Source organism: Wallemia ichthyophaga (assembly GCF_000400465.1).
Source record: "Wallemia ichthyophaga EXF-994 unplaced genomic scaffold scaffold2, whole genome shotgun sequence".
Lineage (NCBI taxonomy): Eukaryota > Fungi > Basidiomycota > Wallemiomycetes > Wallemiales > Wallemiaceae > Wallemia > Wallemia ichthyophaga.
The window spans coordinates 341974-366950 of record NW_008806275.1 but is presented as its reverse complement, the minus strand read 5'-3'; the positions used below and the strand labels follow the sequence as shown (position 1 = coordinate 366950).

The window sequence follows — 24977 nt, the reverse complement described above, 5'->3', positions numbered from 1 at the left end:
AACATAATTGCCATATAATATACTTTCCGTAATTGATTTCTACGTGTTTTTGGGAACCAGTACAATGTTTTCAGAAGTTAAAGTAAACTTTAGGCTTAATTTGTCATGTTATGAAACAATCTTTTCTGGTCTAGAGGTTCACGTTAAAAGTTTTACATTTTCATTTCTGGCCATTTCTTTGAGCAAGTCTTTCGGACAGATTTGCAAAGAATGCTTGAAATTTGATTTAATGTTGTCCGAAAGCCGCTGACGAAATGAGCGAGCGGTTTTCCGTCGGAAAGACTTTTTAAGGTAGCCTGTGCAACCGAAATACTTCTAATATGTACTTAAGCTTACAAGCTAGCTAAGAACGCTTTCTTCTCCCGCCCACTTTTCACTGAACCTTTTGCAGGCACTTCGGATAGTGATTCAGTATATCACTTTCCTGTTTTTACGTAATTTGACCTGAATTAACTCTGCTCAACCATTTTTGACACCTTTGCTTTCTTTTTTTATCGCTCATTTTGGTTATTGAGTTGTATAACAAACACGTAAATTGCGATAATTTAACGGTAAAAAGAAATTTTCGAAATATTTTCATTTCCTTGTGCACGTAAATGTCTCGCTTATCGCTTTGCGTGGTGTTCACTTAGCTTTGCAGACCAAAAGCACAATATTGAATATTGAATTAATGAGTAGTACAATGATGGAGCTAGGATGCCTGGTAATCCCAAAACATAATGATGATTCTGTAATATCTGTCGATACGCTTATCTGCGGACTGCCTCTCCTTGATAGTTGATGTTAGATAGACCTGGTGATGATAGCAAACATACCAGGAGTATCGCTCGAAGTGGACTTTAAACGGACTGCCACGTCTAAGTTGAAGGTCAGAGAGATTTTGAACGAGTGAGATGAAGCTTACTAGGAGTTGCGCAAATTATTTACAAGGAAAGGATTATCCCGACTTACTATGGCCCCCAAGAAGTTTTACCGCAAGGAAAAGAGGAAAAGAGTGTGGTCCACTTAAATACCGCAGCGGCGACCGAAAAATACTTGGCTTGCGGCTTGCTTTTCGTGTTTCACAAACTCGACTACCCTCGCTCCTAGTTACGCGGCTGATTGCGTACGCACAGTTATTAGATGGCTGTAACTGGTGGTATCAGGGAAAGTCAAGCAATTCGATACTGCGTTTATTTTGGCTGATTTTGAGATTGCTGAGGACGCTTTAAATGGATAAAATCCCCATATACATATGACATCATTAGCATCGGAAGCAGTCATCAAGACCTCATGAACCAATTATAATGTATAAATATAATTAATTCCATACAGCTTGCTCATCTTACCATTTGATCCACTCAATCTCTCGTAATTTCCAGTAAAGAGGTAATATTTGGGTATATCAGCGCTTCCGAGATGAGATCAATTACCATATCCGGTGTGACCTAGCGCCGAGCAATCTCAAGCACGTCTCAAACTCATCGCCCACTATCTCCATTGCCCGATCCATTCCTTCCTCTCCATACGCCGAGTAAGCGTAGATGAACGGTCTGCTTATAACGACCGCCTTAGCACCTAGTGCGACAGCCTTGATGATGTGCGCATAATATATGCGATAATAACACATGCGTATGCCAGGAGAGAAGCATTTTGCTGTGGTCAAAAAAGTCCTTTGCTTTACATAATTGTCCACATTCATGACGTTTTGCCTTCACATGGAACGCCTCGATTGATGTGATCCCAGCGTGGTTTTTGAGATGGCAGACCCATCTGGCGTTCACTTTAATCATAATCCGAACTACTCAGCTTTGCGCGTGATGGAGCTGCTTATAACATTTCAGTTTTACTTTGAGAGATTGCCTAATGCCATACTCTTATCATGTTTGACTCAATAGTGTACTAGTCAATCTCCATCTTTGCAGTCATGTAACCCTAAGAAGCACAATGAGTTTGCTAAAACCAGTTACAATGAGATAGATGATTTAAATGTGAATACAAGAATATGAGTTGAAAGTTGAAAGTAATTTAGATGCGTTAAGGACATAAAATATCATTGATATTATAACGTTATGATAATCTATTCGACTGCAAATCCAAGAGTTTCTTCAACAGCCGTACTTAGCTTTTGATCTAATGCTTCAAAATTCCGATAAGGAGGCAAGTCAATCTACAGAGCGGTTAATTCGCATTTGAGAATCAATAAGAAAACGCACTCTATTGAAACAGGTATGTGATTTTGGTAAATGATTAATTTCACCAGCCTTTTCAATAGTAAATCTACGAGGACCATCGGATCCTTGTAAATCTTTGAAACCATTGACAGGTATTCTTGAAGTACCAGTAGTGAATTGTAACAATCTAGATTTCTTTTCAGTTGGCCAATTTTTCACGACATTCCAAAACCACTGAACAACCTGATCTGACTCGGTATAACCACGGTAGTCAGTATGCTTCTTCCAATCTTCTATATCAATTTCCGCCATACCACCAATCAGTAATTCTAATTCTCTCTCATCGAAAACATTGATTAAATCTTGTGGTATTAACTCTTTGAATCCAGACATAAAAGCTTCGAATTGATCTTTAACCCTTGTAACGATTCTGAATTGAACCATGAGATCAACATATTCTTTCTTATTTGATTCGTTTAATTCAACATCTTCACCACCTTCTTTAAGAGGAACAGATTGAATTTCACCAAAAGTTTCGACGTCTGCGACAAAGTTGTTATCTAAAATGTCAGTGATATCATTATCGAGTATCCATGACATTGATCTGTGTAATTCGGCATCAACGGATTCCAAATCCTGTAATCCGATACGTTTGTTCAAAATCATCTTATATAATGATGTGATAAAGTAAGCATCTAAAAACCTTCTATGGAAGATAGCTAAACCAACACAACGACCAATGAATTTAAAGTAATTGAGATGCTCAGGATTAATTGAAGAGTTTGGATTAATCTGTAGAGTATAATTGTCATGAGCACTGTACTCAAATAAGCAATATAATGGAGAGAAGAGCTCATGTGAAAGTAAGAAGAAGAATTCTCTCGAAACACCACCATAATCTAAACCATCTTCGCCTTCAAACTTTATCATAAGTCTCTTCTTCAAATCATTTGGAGTTTGACGCATTATTTCAGCATAACTATCTTCAAAGATGTGATTACGTCTAACCTTGATGTGACATTGATTTGGAATTGGCCTAAGTGCAGGTTGCGATCTAAAGTAAATTAATTTTCTTCTGAAATCACGTTTGTATTGAGGAACGTTTTGATCGAGGGAAGAAGGCAACCTTGGGTCATCCCAGGTAGTAGTTTTAGTATTGTGATCAACGAAATAAACTCTAGCAGTTGAAGTTAACCTCATTTCCCAACCAGATGGTAGAGGGCCAAGTTGAGAAACAGTATGCTGTTGTACAGAGAGATTATTACCATTTGGACCTAGAACTCTTAGTAATTGTTGGCGTCTTGGATCAACCCAAGTAGTAGTTCTTGTGTTATGATCAACGAAGTAAGGTCTACCTTCAGCTGTGAAACGTTGCTCCCAACCAGCAGGTAGAGGACCTTGGCCAGATTGAGTATTTGAAGGGCCATTGTTAAGCATAGCAGCTAGATTAGAATTTGAAGGAGCAGGTCTACTGGTAGCATTTAAAACGTCGTCAGGTAGAGCCCTTGAATCCATAGCTCTGCGCTCAGCAGATTGATTATTTACAGACGTAGAGAGATTATTAGGCCTATTCCAAGTGGTGGTTCTAGTATTATGATCGACGTAATAAGTTCTACCTAAGTGATCAGTTCTACGTTCCCAACCGGAGGGTAAAGAGCCATATTGATCCTCATGCGGATCGAATTGTCTACCAACGTTTGAGGAAATGTTTGGAGGTAATTGCCTTGAAGGATCAACGGGAGAAGTAGCTTGAGAGTGAGTTGGAAGAGAAGAATCGAGATTGTTTGAAGGACCTGCAAGAGAAGTAGCAGAGTTGGAGGAATTGATAGGAGGGGGGTTAGTAGAAGTTGGAGGAGTAGAAGTACCTGAAGTATTTGTATTGTTGGTAGAGTTGTTAGTGCTATTGATATTTGCAGGGGGTATAGGGTTTGAAACGTTTGAGCTCAAGTAAAGAATAAGCTTTCCATGAACGATTAGGTTATCATTTGACTTTTTCAATTCAAAAGTTCTCATTTCAGTTCCACCGATATCAAGGTCCAAAACATCCGTAACTTTTAAATTAATAACGCCTAGAAAGCCTTGGTCGCGACGTTTAAACTTTCTTTGGTCGAATACCTGTACAGCGATAACTGAGGAGTCTTTGACTTGAATATCGAAACTCTCATTCCAGTACGGGTTGAGAGTTTTCTTGATAACTGAAGTTGTATGTGTTTGTGAGCCATCGACGGTGATCACTGCGAATGGATCAGGGAGCTTGAAGACGTCTCTCTTGACAACGCCATCGGCTGCGACGACTGTGGAGTGAGGGAAGCGTGAGTAACGTGAGTAACGTGAGTATACAGTATCGCTCACCAGTAAGCCTAATAGTCTTGTTATTCAACCGTTGTAGATTAGACGTATTTGACATTTTTAGTTTAAGAGAAACAGACTAAGCAATCGACATTTAATCAACCGTTGCGTTGCGTTGGGCTAAATAAAAAATATAAAATTTAAATAAATATCAATGTCAAGTAATTTCAAAGCCATCTACAAAAATTTATTGAAATCTATAAATATAACTTTTAAAGGTGTGTGTGTTGGTCTCACTCCGGTGCTGCATAACTCAGCCCATTCCTTCACAGGCGACAATCAAGCAATACGTCAATCCAAGTTGGTCATTAGGGATAAGTTCTACAATCTACCACATTTAGACGCTTCACAGCAACAATCTCAATTAAATCAACTATCCGAAGTCAGCGATATCTTACGGAAGAACATTGTTCAAGCTGAGCTACAGGACAACAATAATTTTAATTTACACTTTACTCCTTATACTGAATTAGGTGATAACTCTACAATATCCCAACCACCATCTCTGGACAAAATTAAGAAATCAATCAAATGAAAAGCTTAAAATTTTATTCGTCAAAATGCATTCTGAATTACCTGCACACTCTATCTGACATTGGCGATACTCCGTATGATCTCATCAAACATATCCTGATCAACTGCAATAGCAATCAATTAAAGACACTAGAATCTAATACTCCTTCATTGATTCACCATGATGATGAAATTTGGTTTAAAGTATTCAAGCAATCCTTCCCTAAGCATTATCAGGACTTATCTCACTCACCTGATTCTTGGAGGCAGCTCTTCCTACAAGTTGAATCTAATCAGTCCTCTTTGTTGAACACTGCTGCACAAAGACTAAGACTCAAACAACAAGACGTTCAAAACGAGAGGCTAAAACGTCAAACTATGTTCACAAATGATATTCCATCTAAACGTCACAAGTCTTCTAGTAAGTGTTTCACTAACATAAACCCTATTCATCACTTACAACCAAAATAAGATTCATCACTCTATCAAAAGTCAATGAATGAAGCCAAAATGACCTCCGCAGGTAAAAATAATAGGTTTTTAAAACCCTTTAAAAGAAAAGTTACATCGAAAGCTCCTGAGGTATCAAACTCTCCTTCAACCCTATCAAATATCAGTAAGCCTACTTCATTCACGTCATCATCAACAAAGCGAACAAAATCACCATCTGTTTCAACCTCTATCAAGGTTATTAAGAAGCCGAATGATAGAAACAATAGTACATCAATCAAAAGCAAAACAGATAAAAATACATCATTAAAAACACTATCAAACACAATCCAATCTCCTCTAAATCCACCCATGTCATCACAGCCTTCAATATTCTTACCCAAAAAGCCAAGAAGGTGAAAAGGTTTAGAAATTGAAATGTCTTCTAAATCCTTTGCTCAATTTGTCAGATATAATTGTTGTATCATTATGTACTCACCATCAATGTCTTTCTCGTTGCACAATTGAATTAATTCACTTTTGCGCATTCTAATCATTTTGTCAATTAAAATTAACGTCCTTTCAAGAAAATACTCACTGCAGCAAGCAATTCTTAAGGGTATCCCACATATTATTATTAAATTGGCTACTCTTATCGGCTTGATTACCTTGAGATTGTATATCAACAGCAGAGAGTATTTGTTGAATAGCTTCTTCAAAGTCCTAGAAGAGCGAATAGAATTAGCAAAGACCTGAAATAGTCAAGTGAACGAACCCTGATGTTCATCAATGCTATACCAAGATTGAACTTTGCTCTAACGTAAGTTGGATGTAATTCCAATGCACGATAATAGTATTCAAGTGAGGATTGACATTTACCACTATTTGAGAGGGTTGCACCTAATCTATTAAGCAATAACCAGTCCTGATTACGTATGTTAGTTAAGGTCGTCAACAAAATAAAGACGTGCGTTTGGTTTGATTGATAAAGCAGTACTAAAGCAATCAACGGATTTGTCATATTCTTCATTGAGACTGAAGAGTACACCCAGTGCTACTTGTAGATCTGGTTGAATTTGGTCTTGATTGATATTGTCTCTGATCATTTGGCAGAGTATTTGAATTAAATGGAAATGATCTTTATCTGAGTAATCAATTGAGTTGAGATTAATTTTTTTGGCAATTAACCATTTCTTAATTGCATTGATAGCTTCAACTTTATTTGATTCATTTGTGTAACTAATCGAGAGAGCTAGCCAAGCATTCTCAAACTTGTCATCCAATTCAACAGCTTTGAGTAGTGCGGGTATAGCTTCATGTTCATTTTCATTTTCTTGTTGAGACATACCAAGTTGATACCATTGTTTAGGGTTTTGAAGTGAATGGTTTAGATCAGAATGTGCACTGCTAACATGATTTGAGGTGAGATACTGCGAGTTAGTAGAATCCAAAGAATCCAAAGTAGTAATAAAGTTATCCCATTCAATTTCTTGTGGACCTCTCACACCAGTGGCAGAACCACTACCTTGCTCAAGGCTACCATCTTGAAGAGATTCCTTGTTGGTTGCAGATGTAGGCGAAGGTGAGTCGAACATACCGAAAAGTTTGTGGTAAGGAGGAGGTGCGTTTAAGATGGAGGGGTTGAACTGCTGATTTTGAGAGGTTTGAGTTTGTTGAATTTGTTGATTATGATGAGCGTGTTGATTAGTTTGTTGACTATCGATGAATGAAGTTGACCAGTCAGATATGTTGTTATCAACAAATTGATCTTGATCTAATTGAGTCTTACCTGTTGCTAAACCATTCATCAAGGAGAAAAAGTTTGAATTTTTGAATTTTTCGAGTTTATGAGGCTGAACAGTGTCAATTAAATCTGCAGCAGTTTTAGCTAAATCATCATTTGGTGAAGAAGGTTGAATGTCAACAGGTTGATGATTATTGAATTGATCAAATTGCTTATCCCAATTAGATTTTTCATTTAATTGACTGTAATCATTCAAAATATTCAAATTTCTATCATATTGATAAGGATGATTGAAATTGACGTAATTTTGTTTGAAGGAGGAAGTTGAAGGGGAAGAAGAAGACATTTTGAATTCATTTGACCGAATGAATTCATTTGACCAATTATTATTGAACTGACTGTTAACTCTTTCAATAGGGGAGTGATTTGAATGATTAAACTGAGTAATCCATTCATTTGAAATGTTATCAAGTTGATGGCCGACTTTATCGAACTTGAATCTATCATTGTGTTCCAATTGGTTGATTTCTTTCAAGTTTTGATAGTGTGTGGATTTGAAATGATTATGAGCTGTCCTTCTACGAGTGAATTGATCATTAACAACCTGATTATCATTTGATAAAAACTTGTTCAAATTATTGTCAACGCTACTACACTCCATTTCACTCGACAATAATTTAACACGTGGAAATTTCTGGGGGCGGTTGGTCTTGGTCGCAAACAAGTAATTCGAAACCAAGTTTATTGAAAGAAAGAAATGACTATAGGGGATTCAAGTAAAATTGAAAATATAGATAAATTATTCAATAGCCCTGATTCTATCAAACACAGTAAATTGGCTTTAGAGAGATATAGATTACTCATTAACCTCAAAAACCTCTATCAGAATATCCAATACTTGAACTCGTCCAATCAGATCAATTTAAATGATAGTACATTCATCAACCTATCAAACATTCATCATCACGCTGTTAATTCAGAATACACCATCAGATCTATCACTGATGATATTAAAAACTTAAATTTAGTCAAATCCAATTTGTCCAACTCAATGTCTACGCTGAAACAATTTCAACTTCTTGTTAACCTCACAAATCAATTGGATTATCAACTATCTATTCACTCTTACTCTACTATCATTAAGCCCTTACAAGATTTAATCTCTCTATCTAACTCCTTATCTCCTTTAGCTAGAGTTCCTAAAATTGCTGATATTTTGACTCAAGCTCAAATGTCTCAAGCTAAGCTACGTGATCAATTAGTTCGAGAATTCAAATCTTATTGGTCTTCCTCTTTACCTACTACTATTGATATGGGAGGTGAACGTCAACGTAAAACCATTAAAGATTCTGCCCTTTTAATTGACAAATTGGGTCTTCAAGTGAAACTTAACATTATTGATTGGTTCATCGCTTTCATTTTACGCGACTATAGACGCATTTTTAGCCCTTCAGATGAAGCTGGTCAACTTGATAATTTATCAACTAGATTCGCTTGGTTCAATCGCATTCTAAAGCAATTCCAACATCAACAAGATTTATCAAATATTTGGCCTATTCATTGGAATATTAAATCTCAATTGTTAGCCAAGTTCAACGATTATACAAGTCAAGATATTCAGATTGTCCTAAAAAACTCAAACTTAAACGTTGACAGTCTGATAGAAGCTATCAGAATCACCAAGGACTTTGAATCTCAAATGCAAAAGAAACTTAATCTTCATGTGCGTAGATTCACTTCCATAATTCTATCCCCACTAATAATTCCCCAGTTTAACGATCAAGGTGGTTTCAAATCAATTTCACTTGTTTATCAAAATGTCTTTCACGTCTACATCTCCCATCAAGATAAATCTCTCGCTGATCTATTCACAAAGTTCTCTGATTCAAGCTCTCATCAATTCGTTGAAGAAAGTAGTACTGCTTCAGTTTTGGAATCTTCAAGCGAGCTCTTCCTAAACTACCGTCAAATTCTCAGTCAATGCGCTACATTGACAAATGGTAAACCTATTGTTGATTTATCAAAACTTTACAGCAAGTGGTTGAAGATTTACGCTAACGACATCCTCAAAGCTCAGCTGATTCATGGCATAAACTCACGTAGATCCCTTGACTCAAAAGTCAACTACAATGAAATTAAAATTTCTGGTCTTATCATTAATACTGCTGATTATTGCTTATCAACTGCCATTCAACTTGAAGAAAAGCTAAAAGAATATGTCTACATCCCATTTAAAGGCGATATCTCCTTTGAAAAAGAAGGCGAAATCTTTAACTCTATCATTTCAAATTGCTTACAACGTTGTTTACACAACTTTGAGCTTGGGATCGAAACACCGCTTAATGACATGTCACGTATTCAATGGTCACAATTGGGTAATTCAAAAAAGAAGTCGAACAATATCACATCTGTTAGTAATCCCAGTCAATACGTCATCGATTTATCTCAGTGTATTCTCAACCTAAGCTCAAATGTTACAAAATCCATTGATCAGCGTAAATACTATCGCAGCTTCCTTGATAAAGCTGTTTCATTATCAGTTGCATTGCTAACGAGAAACATCGTTAAGTCTCGTCCATTATCTTCACTCGGAGTTGAGCAAGTAAGTAATATGTTAATATGATTAACTAAATTGACATTTAATTAGCTACTACTTGATTTACAGTCTTTTCGTCAAGCATTCCTAGATTCAATGGAAAGTCCTCGTGAAACAGGATCGACAACATCTGCGTAGGCAAATTAATCGTGAATGTTGAAATAACTCACCTAATTATTATAGATACGCTAGACATGTCAATAGAGCGTTAATTCCATTGGAAACTCTTCTCAAGGTAGTGCTTGCACCATCAGTACCAGCAGAGGCGTTTGTTCAATCTTACACGACATTAATTGCCGACAGCTCCTCCCAAAACTTTCAAAAAGTATGCCACATGATGTTTCAAAGTCTATAAAACAATTGACTTTACGATTTAGGTACTTGAAATGAAAGGTTTACCCAAAAAGGATCAAAGTCAAATACATGAAATATTCAGAGCAGTTACAGCCACTGAATCGCAATCTGAAAAACAATCAAATTCGTTCTTGACAGAATTAGACATGGATCCTCCAAATCGACCACTCATACCAGTCCCAACAATCAACAATAAATCAGAGGGTGATAACTGTTCACCAACAGATTACAATAATAACCCTAATAAAGCTGATAGCAAGAATATTTCCCCTGCAGTACCCATGTTCTCTGATTTCAAGAATTTCTTTTTACGCAAATAATCTATACTTCCCAACAGCGCTCATTCATCAATGTACCTTGTAATTCTAATCATTGCCATTCTTTCATATGCGTAAGATGAACCAGCTCTTGGCGAATTTGTCACTGGCGTGAGTTTCTCCCTATAATCTAAACATAATGTGATAATGCAGAAATATATAAACAGAAATTTTTATACAGGTACTTTTCTCGTCTGATTGGAGAACTGTGGCCTACTGCTTTTTTGTTGACCCTGTCCTCGGTTACCACGACGAATTCTTGCGCTCAAATCATCTGACTTATTAGTACCATCATCAAACTTCAATTGCCATGCTTTCTCATTCAACTCTACTAAGCTATTTGCGCGATCAAGCAATTGGTTTGATAATGACTGCAGTCTTGTTGGTTCGACCTTTGAGAACACTACAACGTTGTTGGATTGATCAATTGTTGCTGATAATTCTTCAGACCATATCATTTTTGAGATTATCGAGTTCACATGTTTCTCATCCAATTCCATCGCAGAGGACAGTATGGAGATTGATATGTTCTCATAGAATGATGAATTTGCGAACAAGTATGTTCTCATTGCTTCTTCTTGTATTTTGCTATTTTTTCGTTAAAATAAATTTTCTACTATAATTTATAATACTCACCTTGTCAACATCTCCTTCGTTTGACTTTCACCTTGCATTAATGACCAGATCTTTATACCATGAATCAAATCACGACACTTTTCCCAATCACTTTGTTGCAAAGCTTTTGAAGCTTGCATGATATAATCACGTGTGTTCTCCGGTGGTCCATTGAATGCTTGCCTTTCTGCGAAATCTAATTGCCTCTTGAAAGCCTTTGATAAAATCTTCCTCTTAGCATCTGGATCTTCAGCAGCTGAAGCCAACTTTGGTATTTCGATCAGCATGCAGCTGACTAAGTATGCAGCCTCTAATAATTCTAAGTTGATGTGCATATGGAAGGGAACTTGTCTTGACTTCTCTGCACGTTCTTGTTCAGGTGTCATAGTCATGTATCTTTGTTGCGTTACTCCCTGTGCTAACAATTCCTTTGGTCTACCTGATTGGAATATTTCTCTCAACGAATCTCTAGCCTCTCTAATCAAACCTGATCTAAATGCACAAAGACCTAATTGAACTACTGTACGATTGAACAATATCTGAGTTGCAACATCGGCCCTGCTGATGCTTTCTTGTAAGTGGGACATTAAGAACATATCACGAGCTGTGTGAAAGTTGTTGTGTAAACTGTGATGATAAATATGAGAAAGCATTGCTCTCGTACGTAATAAGCCATCGGAGGCACCGTAGAGATAAGTACAGAGTTGATGAACTAACTTAGTTGATGAGAATGTAGACTGTAGTGGTGTAATGGTTGACTTCAATTGACCAAGGGCTTGGTTTGCTGACTTTTCTAATACTTCAACAACAGCATCTGGCTTGGAGTATATATGTTCAAGTCTGCGCATTACAGTTCTTGAAATTGGTAATTCCGCCTTTATCAGCTCGAAGTAAGCTTGTGTCTTGACCGTTGTTTGATACAAACTCTTCTGAGCAGAGAGCCTTTCGACGTATTCAAGTGAGTGAGGATCAGAATTTTGAAGTGTCTTGGTAAATTCATCATCAAGTCTCTCAATGAAAGATACCAATGAACCACGAACTTGCACGACATCATCAGTGCCCTGTGGTTTTCTTTCAACGGAGTCTTCATATTCTACAGTCTCTTCTCTGACAATGTATTGTGGTTGACTAATCAGAAGATCAACCAGGCTATCAAATTCAGCTCTGGCCAAAACCCATGATGGAGGCGGGATGTGTGCTTGGTTGGTGGCGTTGTAGTCAAATCTTGAGGAAATCAAAGCCAAAAGAACCCGAATCTTTGAGTAAGGAGTTGACGCAACCTTAAGAAGCTTCTCAAGTGTACGAACTTGTTCACTTCTATCAGTGTTCTTCTTACCACGAGCTTCTAGGATACCAGATAAGTGCCTGAATAAAGTTTCAGGTGTAATAGTTGGTTCATCTGTAGCTTTACCGGCTTTACCGATGGTTGAGAATCCAAGACCATTTTCATCTGCAGCTTTTTCAGCTTTTTCAGCTCTTGGTTTGGTTGGGGCAACACCTGGAGCATGAGCGGCAGAAACGGCAGCAGCGTTTGACTCGTACTCTTCAGGATTCACGCGGTAGCTTTCAACGTCCTTTTCCCAATCCCTTATACTCTTTTTAATCTTTTGACGCATACCGTTCATTGCACGGTTGTTGGTAGCATTCAACTTCTTCTTTGTATCGCCCTTGTCGCTCTTCAAGTCATCATCGAGCGTAACTAAAGTTTTAATGAACATGGCAGGAATTGGTTCATGAAGTGTTTGTAAACGAATGATAAGACGCGTCAATTTGTCAAATTCCGTGTTGATAGCAGCCCAGTCACTGATCTTGTGGGCATTATCGAGAGATTTTATGATAGATTCCATTTCCTCAACTCTCTTATCTTTTGCTGATTTAACAATCTTCTTCGTATCTTCCTCTTGATCTGAATCATCAGATTGAGCGCCTTTAAGGAACTTTGATTTCTTTGGAGCTTCATCGTCGTCAGAATCATCAGAATCTTCTTCATCGGATGATTCTGAGGATGAGGAGCTATCGCCGCCAGCTGTCTTTAAGAATCTAGACATTGGCTTTGATTCTTGCTTTTGTGGCTAAATTTGAGTTAATTCAGCCCCTATTCAAATCTCCTCATAACTCACTGGTGCTTCCTCATCTTCAGACCCAGATGAAGATAAAAGTTCTTCTTCCTCAGATGATGAATCGCTTTCCGATGAGCTGCCTGCGCGTCTATAAAAATAATCTCCGTTAATATCATCTTGTCTCTATTTCATTCTTATTCACCTGAAAAATGACATGATCGTTTACTTTAACTGTCTACTCAAACCAATGAAAAATTCCCAAGAATATCAAAATTTTTATTAAATTAAAAGCATTATAAATCGTTTATTACAGTTTGTCTTTCATTGATATGGTGGTGGCTCCTTTGAGTCTTCGTTATCCATCCTTCGAGGCATAGCCCTGGCTGAACGGTATGGATCACCTTCTGGTTCTGCGTATGTCTCTGGAGGTGGCGGTGATTTTATAAACGGTGCTGACCATTGCTGTTGCTGCTGCTTCTTTGGCTTTCTCGCTGTAAGTGGCACTGCGCTGGTCTGTGTCAACGGTGACGATGCCGGTGGTGAAGTCAATGTATCGTTTTTCTCTTCAGATCCCTTCTCTTCATTAGGATTGGCTTGGTATGTTGAAAGTGCTCCAGCCGCTGCTTGCTGTGCAACATTATTCGTCATATGAAATTGTCCTGTATTCACAGGGCTCGTTACTCTACTTATTACTAATTATCTTTAGTTCTCATCTTTTCTTTAAAATATCACTCACTTGCATTATTACCGTGATTTGGCACCAATCCGTTAGGGTTCGGCCAGTATGATCCACCGCTTTGATCATTAGATATCTCTGATGGTGCGAGTTGCCCATATTGTCCACCCTGCGCTGCTGGATTATAGTACCAAGACATTTGCGGTGCTGCGAACATTTGATTTGTTGCCATTTGAGGTGGCGGCGACCGCGCATATGGCATCGGTGGTGGTGACATTGAGCTAGGTGGTGGTGATGATACATATGACACTGATGGTTGAGGTGAGCGTGCAAATGGCAATGGTGATATCGATGGTTGTGGCATGTAAGGTGCCAGCATTGGTTGCGTCATCATCTGCTGTTCGAATGGTGATGTCGGCCTTCCTGAATCTAATTGAGGTTGTCCTTGGTTCTGATACATCTGAGACTGCATATGAGGCTGAATCTGAGGCTGCATATGAGGCTGCAGATGTTGCATTTGTGGCGTTTGTCCGTAACCCTGTGAGTTATGTACTGTCGATCGTGTATCATCCCAATGATTAGATTCGTAAGGTCTACCAGCATTTGGTGTTAATGGCTGTTGGTCTGATGTATATGACCCTGGTAATGGTGAGAATGATGCTGATGAACTATCGTCTGGTTTATCTCTATCTTGCTTATTAAGCTTACGTCTCTCGCCCATACCGTAGGTATCATTCTGATTATGTTGGTGACTATCACTATTAACCTTCTCATTGTCAAATAAGTCTCTTGTCTTATGTTGACGGCGAGACATTGCAATTCCAGCTAAAAACATGAAGACTGATATTACAAGCTGTGCACTGTCAATAATCGCCCTTGTATATGTGATCTAACTCACAACAATAGCTGCAGCAAGTACAAGCCAGACAGACTGTCCAATCTGAGCTGTTGCTACATTTGTATCGTTCAACCTGTTACGTGTTTTCACTGCGAATGCCATATCGAAAGCAAATGTGATTAGGGCAACGCTAGTGTTGCATAAGCGTGATAGCTAGCTGGTAACCTAAACACCTACACGCATGCTAGAATCGAGATTAAGCTGCTCCAGTAAGATCTGCCAAGCTCTCGAATATGTGAAAAAATTCCGACCAAAACTGTTAAGAATGAAAGCCCGAGAGAGCTGTAGTGCATAAGCTTATTAATGTACGCTTAAAAAACCTCCGCACATGAAATGTAATACGAAAACCTAGATAAATTAGTCAAACGGGCACATATCAATGCATTCCGATGAAACTTACGTAGGTAACCCAGTTGATAACATCATCAGGGATCGAATTCATAAAGTCTTGTACTTGTGAAAGCTGTAGGAATTCTCCTAGGCCGACTTCTTCAAGGTCTGCACCAGCGTTCAGCCTTCAGTCGCGTGATTTGAATCAAACATGTGACTGACCGATGGTATATCCGAGCGTAGGCTCTATGCAGCTTTTTCCATCTTCAAGGTATACGCAGTAGCCTAGAGTACCTAGCTCTATCCTAGCGTCGAACATATCGATGTTAGTCGTGACTCGAATAAAGTAGAGCTGCTTGATCAGTGGGGCATTAAAAGACACTATAGCAAATATGACACTAAAACGCTTAAGCTTTACGCGCTTTTATTACGTGATATTGCTTACATTGCTGCGATTGATAGGACTGTACCCGTCGTAGCTTGGCGAAGAAAACCCCTAGACGTGCTTCAACTTTATTCCCATCGTAGCTAAATCACCCACATTGAATATAATTTGGGATTTTCTGATCTATAATTACAATTCAGTATCAAGTGGCGGGTTATCTCAAAACGGTGATCAAATGTTTTTAGTGGATGCCTGCCACAAGTTTGGTATGAATCTTCAAATATTTTTTATTTTTTATTTAAGACTACATTTTATTTTTTGCCCTTCTTATTCTTCTTTTTCTGATTCTTTGTCTTTGTTTTGTTTGATGTTGATGGTGTTTTACTTGAATTTTCAACTGCGGTTTCTTTTGGCTGGAGTTGTGCGCTTTCACTTGTGTCGGTCTTCTCAACTCCCTCTCTTTCACTCTTTTCCTGCTTGTCACTTTTTGCTCCCACTTCGGTGACTTGATCCGACTTCTTGGCGTTCACATCAGAATCAGATTTGTGATCCTCATCTAAGTAAGCTACGGGTAAGATCTCATTGTTGACATGTGAGGCGTCTTGGTTTTTATCAACTTTCTCCCCGTCAGCTTCCGTTCTATGATGTTCTTCCTGGTCGATATGCTTATCACTCTTTCCTTCAGTAGTCTCTGAATCCACAGCCGTATCTTCAAGTTTCTCGTTAGCAAACTTTTCTGCTTCTGATTTAACAGCAGAACTTGGCGTAAACGCAGCGGATTCTTCGGTTTCACCAGGTTTTATGGCGTATGTGTCACATTCCTTTTCACCAGATATAAGATCTTTATCTTCGATATGTTCTTTATTTCCGGCTTCTTCTTCTGTCTGATTGATATGTTGCGATGATGGCGGTTTGTCCGCATTGTCAGTCGGCTTTTCTGTACTTTGGCGTTTTTCGCCGTCGTCAATCACAGCCTGTTCATTTTCCCGTTGTGCGTCCCCTTGAGCCTGAATCATCACCTCAGAATGGTTTTTTTCTGGCTGATCAGGCTGGTATTCTTGGTGCCTTACTTCCTCTTCAATAATTGACTGACAGTTAACTTTATTCTCTTGCAGGCCAAGATCTTTATTTTCAAGTCCATCAACGCCCTCCCATTGCTGAACATCAACAGTTTCTTGATTTTGGTTGGCCTTATCTTCATCACCACTTGATTTTACCTCTTGGCTGCCACTCTGAAGCATCTCTTGAGGTACTTCAGGTAATGATTTGTCGGCATCAGCTTGTTGGTTTTCAGTTACTCTCTTCTGCTCTGTTCCTTCGTCGATCTGTGGAATGATATCCTGATTGACTGCACCGATAGTCATACGATGTAGCTCCGTAGTATTCCGAGACTGAACGTCAAAACTCAACGATCGCCGTTCAGCTGTATCGTTTTCTGTAGCAATACTTGGTCTAGGTGATTCCGTGGGCGTCTTACTAACTTGACGACTTTCGGCCACACTTATCAGCGACTGCAAACGATTAATCAGATAATAACTAATGATATAATGACTCACACTACCAAGTTCATCAGTACCCTGTAAAGCATTCAAGCGATTGCATAAAAAGTGAGCATCAGTTAGCAGTCTGATGTCGGTTAGTCCTCTGAACCCTTATCAATAATCAAGTACCTACTTTTCTTTTCCAAGCTCTGTTTTTACAGTAAGACGCTGATAATAGTCACCAATACGCTTATTTATAGCGTCAAAGACCTGTTTGAACACAAACTTGACGGTAGCCTCTGGTAAGTATTTGTTTAAAACTCTATGCAAAGTAGCCGTCTCTTTCACAAGTCCTTCGGCGTATGAATTAGGTTTCTTTATATCTTCTTCCTTCGTCTTTTCGAACTTCGTAGCCTAATAGTGTGTAAGTAGGGATAGTTACTCCGATCATCGACGTACAGCTAAAGATTTAGAGTGTGCAGTGAGGCGATCACCCAAAATCGACACAAGCTTAGCATGAATTTCATATTGATGCTCTTGATAGTCCTAGAGTGATATTTAGTAAATACTAATAGTGAAAGACAAGACACACTCTTCTCAACCTATCAAACTCAATCAAAAGCGTTGCTTGGTTGCTTTTGAGCTGCCTTCTAACAGCCTCTCTGATGTATGGAATGAGTGATATCATCACAGAAAGCGATTGAGATGCGAGTGCTAAATGTTTGGCCGTGATGTTCTTTAAGCCAGCAGATTTCATTGCGCCTGCACCTAAAACAACTTGGCAAGTTCTGGAGTTGAATTGCTTTAAGGATTGTCAGTCAGGCAGAGTGATAGTGCATTTCACTCACCTTCAATACTTCTATCATACGGGTCATAATCTCTGTAGCAGAATTAGGTACCTGAAGCATAATGCGAAGGTAATCAATGAGCAAGACAAGAACCTTATTGAGAGCTTCGACAGTGTAAAACTTCAAACCTTCAACGTTGATTTGATTTTCATGATTCTCATCTCCTTCGGTTATGATGGGTGTGGTTTGTAACAACTCGGGAATATCTTCAACAGCTGATCTTACGATGGTATTGATGACTTTTTGTACCAGTGGCGTAACTTCAGCCTGAGACCATACTTCCATTTCAACCAGCTTAGCCGATTGTGTGGTATAGTTTGCATGGAATAGCTCTAAGAACTCTTGTAATTGATTTGATGCTGCTGCTGGTAATAAGAACAATGCACTGTTCGACGAGCTGCCATCTATTTCGGTCTCACTAATAAGCTTCCACACTACATGGTCAAACTGAAGGTATTCGCTTAGTGGTAATTCCGCTTCTATGTCTTTGCGCAGTCTTATTAGACTAGCGAGTTCTGAGTACAGTAATTCCATGATTTGACCTGATAAACTAGAGAGCTTGGTGGTTATAGTCTCGTTTCTAAATGAAAGTGTTAGAGATAATAATAATAAAATCAAGATACTCACTGTGAAATGCCCTCAAGTACCTCCTTTTGTCCCACAATTGAGGAATTAATGATGTGGAGGTGTTCTCTACATTTGTTTAGGTAACGACAGTATTCAATTTGCTGCATCTGTCGCAGCTCTTTAGCAAACTGGCTAGCATACAAACTGCCATTAAAGTTTACTTCAAGATCGAGCGGCTTTGATTGTATATCGGCAGGTAGTAATTCGAAGAAGAACTGAAGTACGTGTCTAAGCAACTTGTTTTCATATGACTGAAGAGAACTTCTTAGCATGTCAGCTCTATCTAACACGCAAATTGATTGTTCAACGTCCTTTGACAAGTCGCTGTGATTGTGATCGGAACTCTTAAGTGATTTGATGTAGTCAATGAATAGTAACTCCGTCAGGTCTTTTGATATGTATTCTAAGATAGCATTTGTATGCTTATGAAGATCGGAAGCAACATTTGCGAAGACACTGAGCGAAGTGAAGTCAGTATCTGATTCGATCTTGAGAACATTATCGACATCCTTGGATCTAATGTTTTCAACAACAGTCTTTGATATGTTTTCAACTAATTCTAATGCGTCAAAGTAGTGTCCAAGCTCTGTCATTTGCTGCAGGGCTAGCAAAGCATGATTAATGTTTTCGATGTCGCAGATCACTGTGAGTAAATCCTCCACTTCCTGCCCTTTGACAATACCATTAATAGTATCAAACTTGATCTGTAACTTATTGTTTGAAATTTCCTCGAGTGATTCCTTCAAGTCAACAAACTTATCCATCGCATCTTTGGCATAATCTCCTAAATGATGTAAATTGTCCAATGCTGAGAATAGCGATGGTGCTCTTTCAGTTAACTCATGTACCAAGATCTTATCGACAGCATTAGCGTGGTGTTCTAACCGGGCATGTAAAATCTCATTGATGCCGATATCTTCTGGAGAATCGAGATTATCTAAACCAACAGAATCACCGATGCTTTTAGTTACTGCATCAAACGTGGATGGGTCTCCCAAATCGAAGTCTTGTTTAAAGAATAACCGCGGAACTTCTTCGAGGGTTGGCAACTCAGTTTCTGGTTGCGCAGAAGTAGAGGCAGAGGATTTCTCTACATTATCGATAAATTCATCATATTCGCCTTGAATATCGTGCAAATAGGTATCCACAGCGCTCGACGAAGGTAAACGGAAATCAACGGAGGGAATTGCAGGTAAAGGGTATCTAGAAGCACGTAAAGCTTTTGGTCTCTTGTTTGGGTGATTCATTACAGTGGATAGTGCATTAAATCCAGTTGAGTGTGTGGATATCGTTGGGCTGCTTCTGTATCTGTCGAGAGACCAGCTCAAAGGGACATCTCCTCTTGTTGAAGCCCGAGATAAAGTCAAAGATTCAGCGCCAGAGTCAAGTGACTGCCTTGTGGATACAGGTGAGGAAGGTATACTGGCTGATACCATGATGGTAGAATTTAAGGAGAAATAGTAAACTCTGACAGCTACGCGTGTATTCGATTATAATTGGGAAATTTCAGGTTGAATCCACGGATATTGACAATGCCAAATCTTGTTCACAAACGATCAACTGATGTCAGCGCAGGATGAGAGTGATTTGAAGGATTTGAGCGGTAATGTAGATCAATTGACAGATGGGATTTCATCTGCGGAGGATATTAGTGGTACAGATGGTGCAGATGTTACAGATGGTGTAAATGTTACAGACGGTGCAGACGTTACAGACGATACACCTAAACAACCTTCAACAGGATCACAAGTTGGATCATTCTTTATTGGTTTGACCATTATCTTCATAGCATCATTGATGAACTCAATTGGTCTAAATATCGTTCAAAAGGATCATTTACACAACCAATCTCTCCCAAAAGTCTCTCAAAGGCGTGATTTGAAGCGTCCTCTTTGGATTCTTGGTATGTCGCTGTATATCATATCTCAGCTACTTGGATCAACTCTTGCGCTGCAGTACATGAGAGCAGAATTCGTTGCTCCTTTGGGTTCTAGCAATCTCATTTTCAACTTTTTGATAGCAAATTACATGCTCAATATTCCTATCACAAAGCGTGATATTCAAGGTACCCTTCTCATCGTCCTTGGCGTTATTGGTATCGTTAGCTTCGGTAGCGTCAACGATGGTATCAGCGATATGCTCGATATAAACGTCTTGATTGACCTTTGGGGTCGTGTGGCTTGGCTTTTGTGGTTCTTTTTCCTCGTTTTCGTTACGGTTAGTGTCTATGTTATTGGTTTAGATTTAGAGAAGGTCTCTGTTAGAAGAGCTGATGAAAGCGGTAACAAAACACCTACTTCAAATCACCCACCAAACTTAGGGCATCTTAAATCATTGCTCTACAATTGCAGAGGCTTTTTCACTGGTATCAGAGCTAAAGTTTTCAATTCACTGGAAAACTTGGTCGGTAGTGTGCCGGACGCATCACTTAAACGACTCGTCGGTTTAGTTTGGGCTATTGAAGGTGGAATAATGGCTAGTGAATGCCTCATTCTCGCAAAAGCTACTGTGAAGCTTGTATCCACTCAGCTTGCTCACAATGATGCCTCTAATCAGGTGCGGTAATTGCTTCACAAGTCTCCATCTAATATCACAGCAGTTTGCCCATCCACTCTTTATTTTGACTGTTCTGTTACTGGCGATGACGGCAATTGGTCAAATTATTTGCCTAAACAAAGCTTTAGCGTTATTTGACACTACTATGGTCGTCCCTATTTTCGTAAGAATGAATCTGAAGAAGAACATCATCTTACTAGTGTGCAGTACGGTTTATATACTTCAATTGGATTTATTAATACACTAAGTAGGTGCTGATTTGTCCACTCTAGTCATCTAACCCAAAATAGTTTTTATGAATCAACTGATGGCATTTAGAGCATGGGTTCTGTGGTGTATTGGGCTGTCAACAATGCTTCTCCTAGGTGGAGTGTTCCTGCTTTCCGCCAAGAAGCCGTCAAGTGAGAAACCGAAAGAAGAATCAACGAATGATGAGATACCGCTGAACGCAACGAGGGCAGATGGAGAAATAGACGTCGAAGCATCTCGAGGTAACAAGAGCGATGATGAGGACTATAACGATGATGATGTCGTTTGGGATATTGGTGAAGCTAGTGATGAGGACGACATTGGAGATGTGAGCAAACCTTTACGCAAGCAGCAACCAGAAACGCAATCAGATCCAAATTCCAATACATAATGATAACTTAATTTAGATTAATTTATAATAAACTAGTAAAATCGCAATGATTTGCGAGTAATGATGCTATTTTGACCATGTTGACCTTATCAACCTCTTCAAAGCCATTGAGAGTGAGACTGTCAAAGTCCATAACGCCGACACAAGTACCAGATGATGCAAATAGAGGTACGACTAGTTCAGATTTAGTTGTTGAGTCGCATGCAATGTGTTTACCGGGATATTCGTCCACGTTTGGTACTAAGATCGGATTAGCATTGCAGAACGTATCTGCACAAATGCCCTTATTGACTTCAGCTTTGATAGTTTGGCACGCAGGTAATCCGTGGAAAGGACCGAGCTCTAAGATGTTTGTTGACTTGTTGTGAATGTAGAAGCCTGTACTGGGTGAGTGGCAGGTATTGGTGGAATTTTGTGTTTAGCTAACCTGCCCAATTGACCTGGTTGATTTCTTTTAATGTCCAGAAGAGTATTGAAGCAGCGTTTGAAAGATTACTGATCTTAAAGTAGCGTCAACTTGCAATAGAACCTCGGCAGCGCAATCAACGCACCCAGTTGCTTCTCCCAGCCAACAGACTAGCTAGATTTTCTATAATGCTATCATATATTTCTTGTTTTGATTTGTTTGTGTCTATACTAGCTGCATCGGCATGGGCCATGATGCTCACAATGTTCACAGTATCGGAATGACATTATAAAAAAAAAACCCGCCGGAGTGGAATTTATTGATATATTAAATGTGTATAAATGCAGTTGTGGATCGTTTAATCATGTGATAGTTGCTTACAGTTCGTTTATGTTGTGAATCAAAAACATTTTCTCATCCTGTGCTTGGGTTAGCGTGGTGTTGGTGTCCAGCGAAAGGCTTACAGTGAACACTTCGTCATCTTTATCGTTATGGAATTCCTTGAGGAAGACTATCAGCTTCTCTCTATTTCGACGTAATATTGCTGCTATAGTGGGAGCTTTCTTTGGATTGGCGACGAAAACCTAATGAAATGACTGTTAGAGAGTAAAATTAGTCTAACCACACCCACTTTAAAAACGTGAAATGCTTCAAATTGTATGTTGCGACTCTTATCTCTAAGTAAATTCATCATGACCTTGAGATTGTTCTCGTATGAAATATATCGCGTCATAACGTTGAAATTGGATCTGTCAAGAAGAATTTCACCGAGTAGCTTGAGTGATTGACGCTTAGTGACATAGTTATTTGAGTTTATCAGGGTGTTGTAGGATAATTGATGAGGATCATTTGAGAAGAACTGCGGTGTGTTAGGAGAGAAGGAATTGGAGTTCAAGTACTAACTCTATCATAGTTGAGTTCCAAGTACTCAGCCACTAAAGCTTTGTGACGAGTGAGGCATTCCTTTAAGAAAGTTAAAGTGTAAGAATAGGGATGAAACATGATAACATACCTTGAAATTACTAAAAGCGTCGCAACTAACGCCAAAAGTGGTAGTTTCTATATACTTAGGGAAGGTGTAAAAGTGCTGCTCATCGTAAAGTAACAGTTTGACCAAAGCTTCGTGTCTGAGCATTTCCCTTAAAATCATACCAGTATTAAGAGAAACGTCTTCATCATTGTAACCATCCAAAGTCAAGAAAAGCACTTGAGGTTTTGTTAAGATGTATTCGACGGTTGGATACCTCAGACCAATTTGACGTCTAAGCAAACAATTGAAAACCGTAGTAACTTCCTTTCTAGCCTCGAATTCTAATTTGCCAATCTTCTTTATAAGAAGTTGTAACAAATCCAAGGCATAAACTTCCTGTGCTAATTGAGCAATAGCTTCTGGTTGAGGATGTGAATCTATTGATTCAATTAGCGCGTTTAAAGTGTAGAATACCAAAAAACTCACCGCCATCACCGTTTAGAACGTGTTTCATTTGCTGTAATAGCTTTCCAATGTCATCCGGGTTCTGATTCAAAGTGAGAAAGAGCCAAGGGACACACGTGATACACGCGACCAACGTGGTTAACGAACCCTTCTACGATTATCCAAGTTTGAATCTAATTTGTTTAAACAATCTTTCAAAGATTTAGCTATATCGCCAGGCGTTTTAGGCCTCGCTTTGAAGAAGTTCATGACTGTTCGAGTGCAAGTACAAATCAAGATAAATTTAAAGCTTTGACGCGGAAGTTGACTGGTAAGCTGTGACTGGGGACGTGTAATGTACCTTATTGGTTTTATTATTGTGATTCAACTAATCAAACACCACAAACCATCTCGTACTCCTTATGTTGATATCTGTTTGTGATATCAGCAAGTAAAAAATACGTATTGATCGATTTCTTACCCGCATTTTTCATAGAATGCTATTCAAAGTTATTATATATTTTAAAACCACGTTATCTCTACTCACGTATATTCTCCTTAGAGCAGTCAAGTATTACCTTATATGCACCGCGGCTTTGGGCTATTTCCGTAAGACTAAGAATTATCTTCTTCCCTAAGCTCTTCCCTTGCTGGTTCTTATCAACCGCAATATCCTCAATATGTCCAACAACCCCTAATCCTCTCAAAAACTTCCTTTCCAGTAAAACGGTACCGCAACCAACGACTTTATCTGCGTTATCAGTTATAATGATTGTATAGTACGTGTCTGGGATACTCTTAAGGAAATTGAATCTTTGCACGTACGCTTGACGCCCTGGATCTGTTGCTTTGCTCAGTACGCTTAAGAGGTTGATATGGCCCTTGTCGTAGTCTGCAGATGAAAGGGGTCTGAGGCTGTAGCCGGCAGGAAGAGTGCTAGCTACTGACTGTGGTATCAAATTGCTATTAAATAATAAATCCATCAAGGTTGCTGATCGTCCGCCTTAAAGAGGTTAGCCCGGTGCATAGCATTATGTCTTGCAAATACAAAATATCATTTTATTTCGTTTTTTCCTTCGATAAGGCTTTAGAGCGCTGGCTAATCATATGCGTATACATAGTATACAGTCCTACTATTTCATTAGTCGCGCATTGGCCACCACTCATATAAACGCACCTGGCCACCACCCAAGGAAAAACCAAGATCTGATAATATCTGAAGCTGGCCAGTTTATATTACTTGGTAATCCTTTAGGCAGTGTAGACGCTATCAACGTCGCCTCTGATCCTGCGCCAAGTGGATAAAGCACGTAGAACGTCGTGTATCGCAGCCAATTCAAAACGCTTGATTTGCGTCCAACGAGTGAAGTAGCGTAAAATGAATATCTTATAATCTCAGTCAATGACCACGCAATTATCATTGTCGTGTAAATAAAGTTATATTGTGCCTATTACCTTGTTTTCAATTTATAGCGCCATATGACTAATTGACTCACTTGTACGAATAACGGTGCAATATAATAAACTATGTAAAGTCTACTAGCAACCTGCATCGCTGTTGTTGGCAGTGGTGAGCGCACTAACCC

The 24977-nt window shown here is 38.9% G+C and overlaps 10 protein-coding genes across 10 annotated transcripts; 2 read left to right on the top strand and 8 right to left on the bottom strand.

Annotated features, from left to right (window-relative positions):
* Positions 1 to 2059: 2059 nt before the first annotated feature.
* J056_002144 (E3 ubiquitin-protein ligase pub1) lies at positions 2060 to 4560 on the bottom strand (the record flags this gene model as incomplete). The annotated part of the gene is made up of 3 exons (XM_009268008.1): positions 2060 to 2149; positions 2196 to 4447; positions 4506 to 4560. The coding sequence occupies 3 exons, from the start codon at positions 4558 to 4560 to the stop codon at positions 2060 to 2062; spliced, it is 2397 nt and encodes a 798-aa protein (XP_009266283.1).
* Positions 4561 to 5870: 1310 nt separating this feature from the next.
* J056_002143 (Peroxisomal targeting signal receptor) lies at positions 5871 to 7534 on the bottom strand (the record flags this gene model as incomplete). Its single annotated transcript, XM_009268007.1, has 5 exons — positions 5871 to 5896; positions 5944 to 5993; positions 6043 to 6167; positions 6220 to 6369; positions 6455 to 7534. 5 exons carry the CDS (start codon positions 7532 to 7534, stop codon positions 5871 to 5873), a joined length of 1431 nt encoding a protein of 476 aa, XP_009266282.1.
* Positions 7535 to 8419: 885 nt separating this feature from the next.
* Positions 8420 to 10458, top strand: J056_002142 (Vacuolar protein sorting-associated protein 53-like protein; the record flags this gene model as incomplete). Its single annotated transcript, XM_009268006.1, has 5 exons — positions 8420 to 8911; positions 8960 to 9790; positions 9836 to 9918; positions 9968 to 10109; positions 10162 to 10458. The coding sequence occupies 5 exons, from the start codon at positions 8420 to 8422 to the stop codon at positions 10456 to 10458; spliced, it is 1845 nt and encodes a 614-aa protein (XP_009266281.1).
* Positions 10459 to 10628: 170 nt separating this feature from the next.
* J056_002141 (Eukaryotic translation initiation factor 3 subunit C) lies at positions 10629 to 13346 on the bottom strand (the record flags this gene model as incomplete). Its single annotated transcript, XM_009268005.1, has 4 exons — positions 10629 to 11043; positions 11092 to 13142; positions 13191 to 13278; positions 13333 to 13346. The coding sequence occupies 4 exons, from the start codon at positions 13344 to 13346 to the stop codon at positions 10629 to 10631; spliced, it is 2568 nt and encodes an 855-aa protein (XP_009266280.1).
* A 105-nt stretch (positions 13347 to 13451) lies between these two features.
* On the bottom strand, positions 13452 to 15353 carry J056_002140 (uncharacterized protein; the record flags this gene model as incomplete). The annotated part of the gene is made up of 7 exons (XM_009268004.1): positions 13452 to 13822; positions 13867 to 14659; positions 14705 to 14834; positions 14882 to 14986; positions 15033 to 15052; positions 15105 to 15202; positions 15257 to 15353. 7 exons carry the CDS (start codon positions 15351 to 15353, stop codon positions 13452 to 13454), a joined length of 1614 nt encoding a protein of 537 aa, XP_009266279.1.
* Positions 15354 to 15730: 377 nt separating this feature from the next.
* On the bottom strand, positions 15731 to 19811 carry J056_002139 (Vacuolar protein sorting-associated protein 54; the record flags this gene model as incomplete). The annotated part of the gene is made up of 7 exons (XM_009268003.1): positions 15731 to 16930; positions 16976 to 17045; positions 17094 to 17314; positions 17360 to 17446; positions 17493 to 17702; positions 17749 to 18328; positions 18376 to 19811. 7 exons carry the CDS (start codon positions 19809 to 19811, stop codon positions 15731 to 15733), a joined length of 3804 nt encoding a protein of 1267 aa, XP_009266278.1.
* Positions 19812 to 19938: 127 nt separating this feature from the next.
* J056_002138 (uncharacterized protein) lies at positions 19939 to 21571 on the top strand (the record flags this gene model as incomplete). Its single annotated transcript, XM_009268002.1, has 4 exons — positions 19939 to 20931; positions 20975 to 21094; positions 21139 to 21178; positions 21222 to 21571. The coding sequence occupies 4 exons, from the start codon at positions 19939 to 19941 to the stop codon at positions 21569 to 21571; spliced, it is 1503 nt and encodes a 500-aa protein (XP_009266277.1).
* A 22-nt stretch (positions 21572 to 21593) lies between these two features.
* On the bottom strand, positions 21594 to 22230 carry J056_002137 (Free methionine-R-sulfoxide reductase; the record flags this gene model as incomplete). The annotated part of the gene is made up of 3 exons (XM_009268001.1): positions 21594 to 21949; positions 21999 to 22071; positions 22123 to 22230. The coding sequence occupies 3 exons, from the start codon at positions 22228 to 22230 to the stop codon at positions 21594 to 21596; spliced, it is 537 nt and encodes a 178-aa protein (XP_009266276.1).
* A 124-nt stretch (positions 22231 to 22354) lies between these two features.
* Positions 22355 to 23661, bottom strand: J056_002136 (Calcium-binding protein -like protein; the record flags this gene model as incomplete). Its single annotated transcript, XM_009268000.1, has 7 exons — positions 22355 to 22396; positions 22442 to 22561; positions 22609 to 22836; positions 22881 to 22940; positions 22990 to 23384; positions 23434 to 23494; positions 23560 to 23661. The coding sequence occupies 7 exons, from the start codon at positions 23659 to 23661 to the stop codon at positions 22355 to 22357; spliced, it is 1008 nt and encodes a 335-aa protein (XP_009266275.1).
* A 269-nt stretch (positions 23662 to 23930) lies between these two features.
* On the bottom strand, positions 23931 to 24812 carry J056_002135 (Glucosamine 6-phosphate N-acetyltransferase 1; the record flags this gene model as incomplete). The annotated part of the gene is made up of 2 exons (XM_009267999.1): positions 23931 to 24394; positions 24569 to 24812. The coding sequence occupies 2 exons, from the start codon at positions 24810 to 24812 to the stop codon at positions 23931 to 23933; spliced, it is 708 nt and encodes a 235-aa protein (XP_009266274.1).
* Between the last annotated feature and the right edge of the window lie 165 nt (positions 24813 to 24977).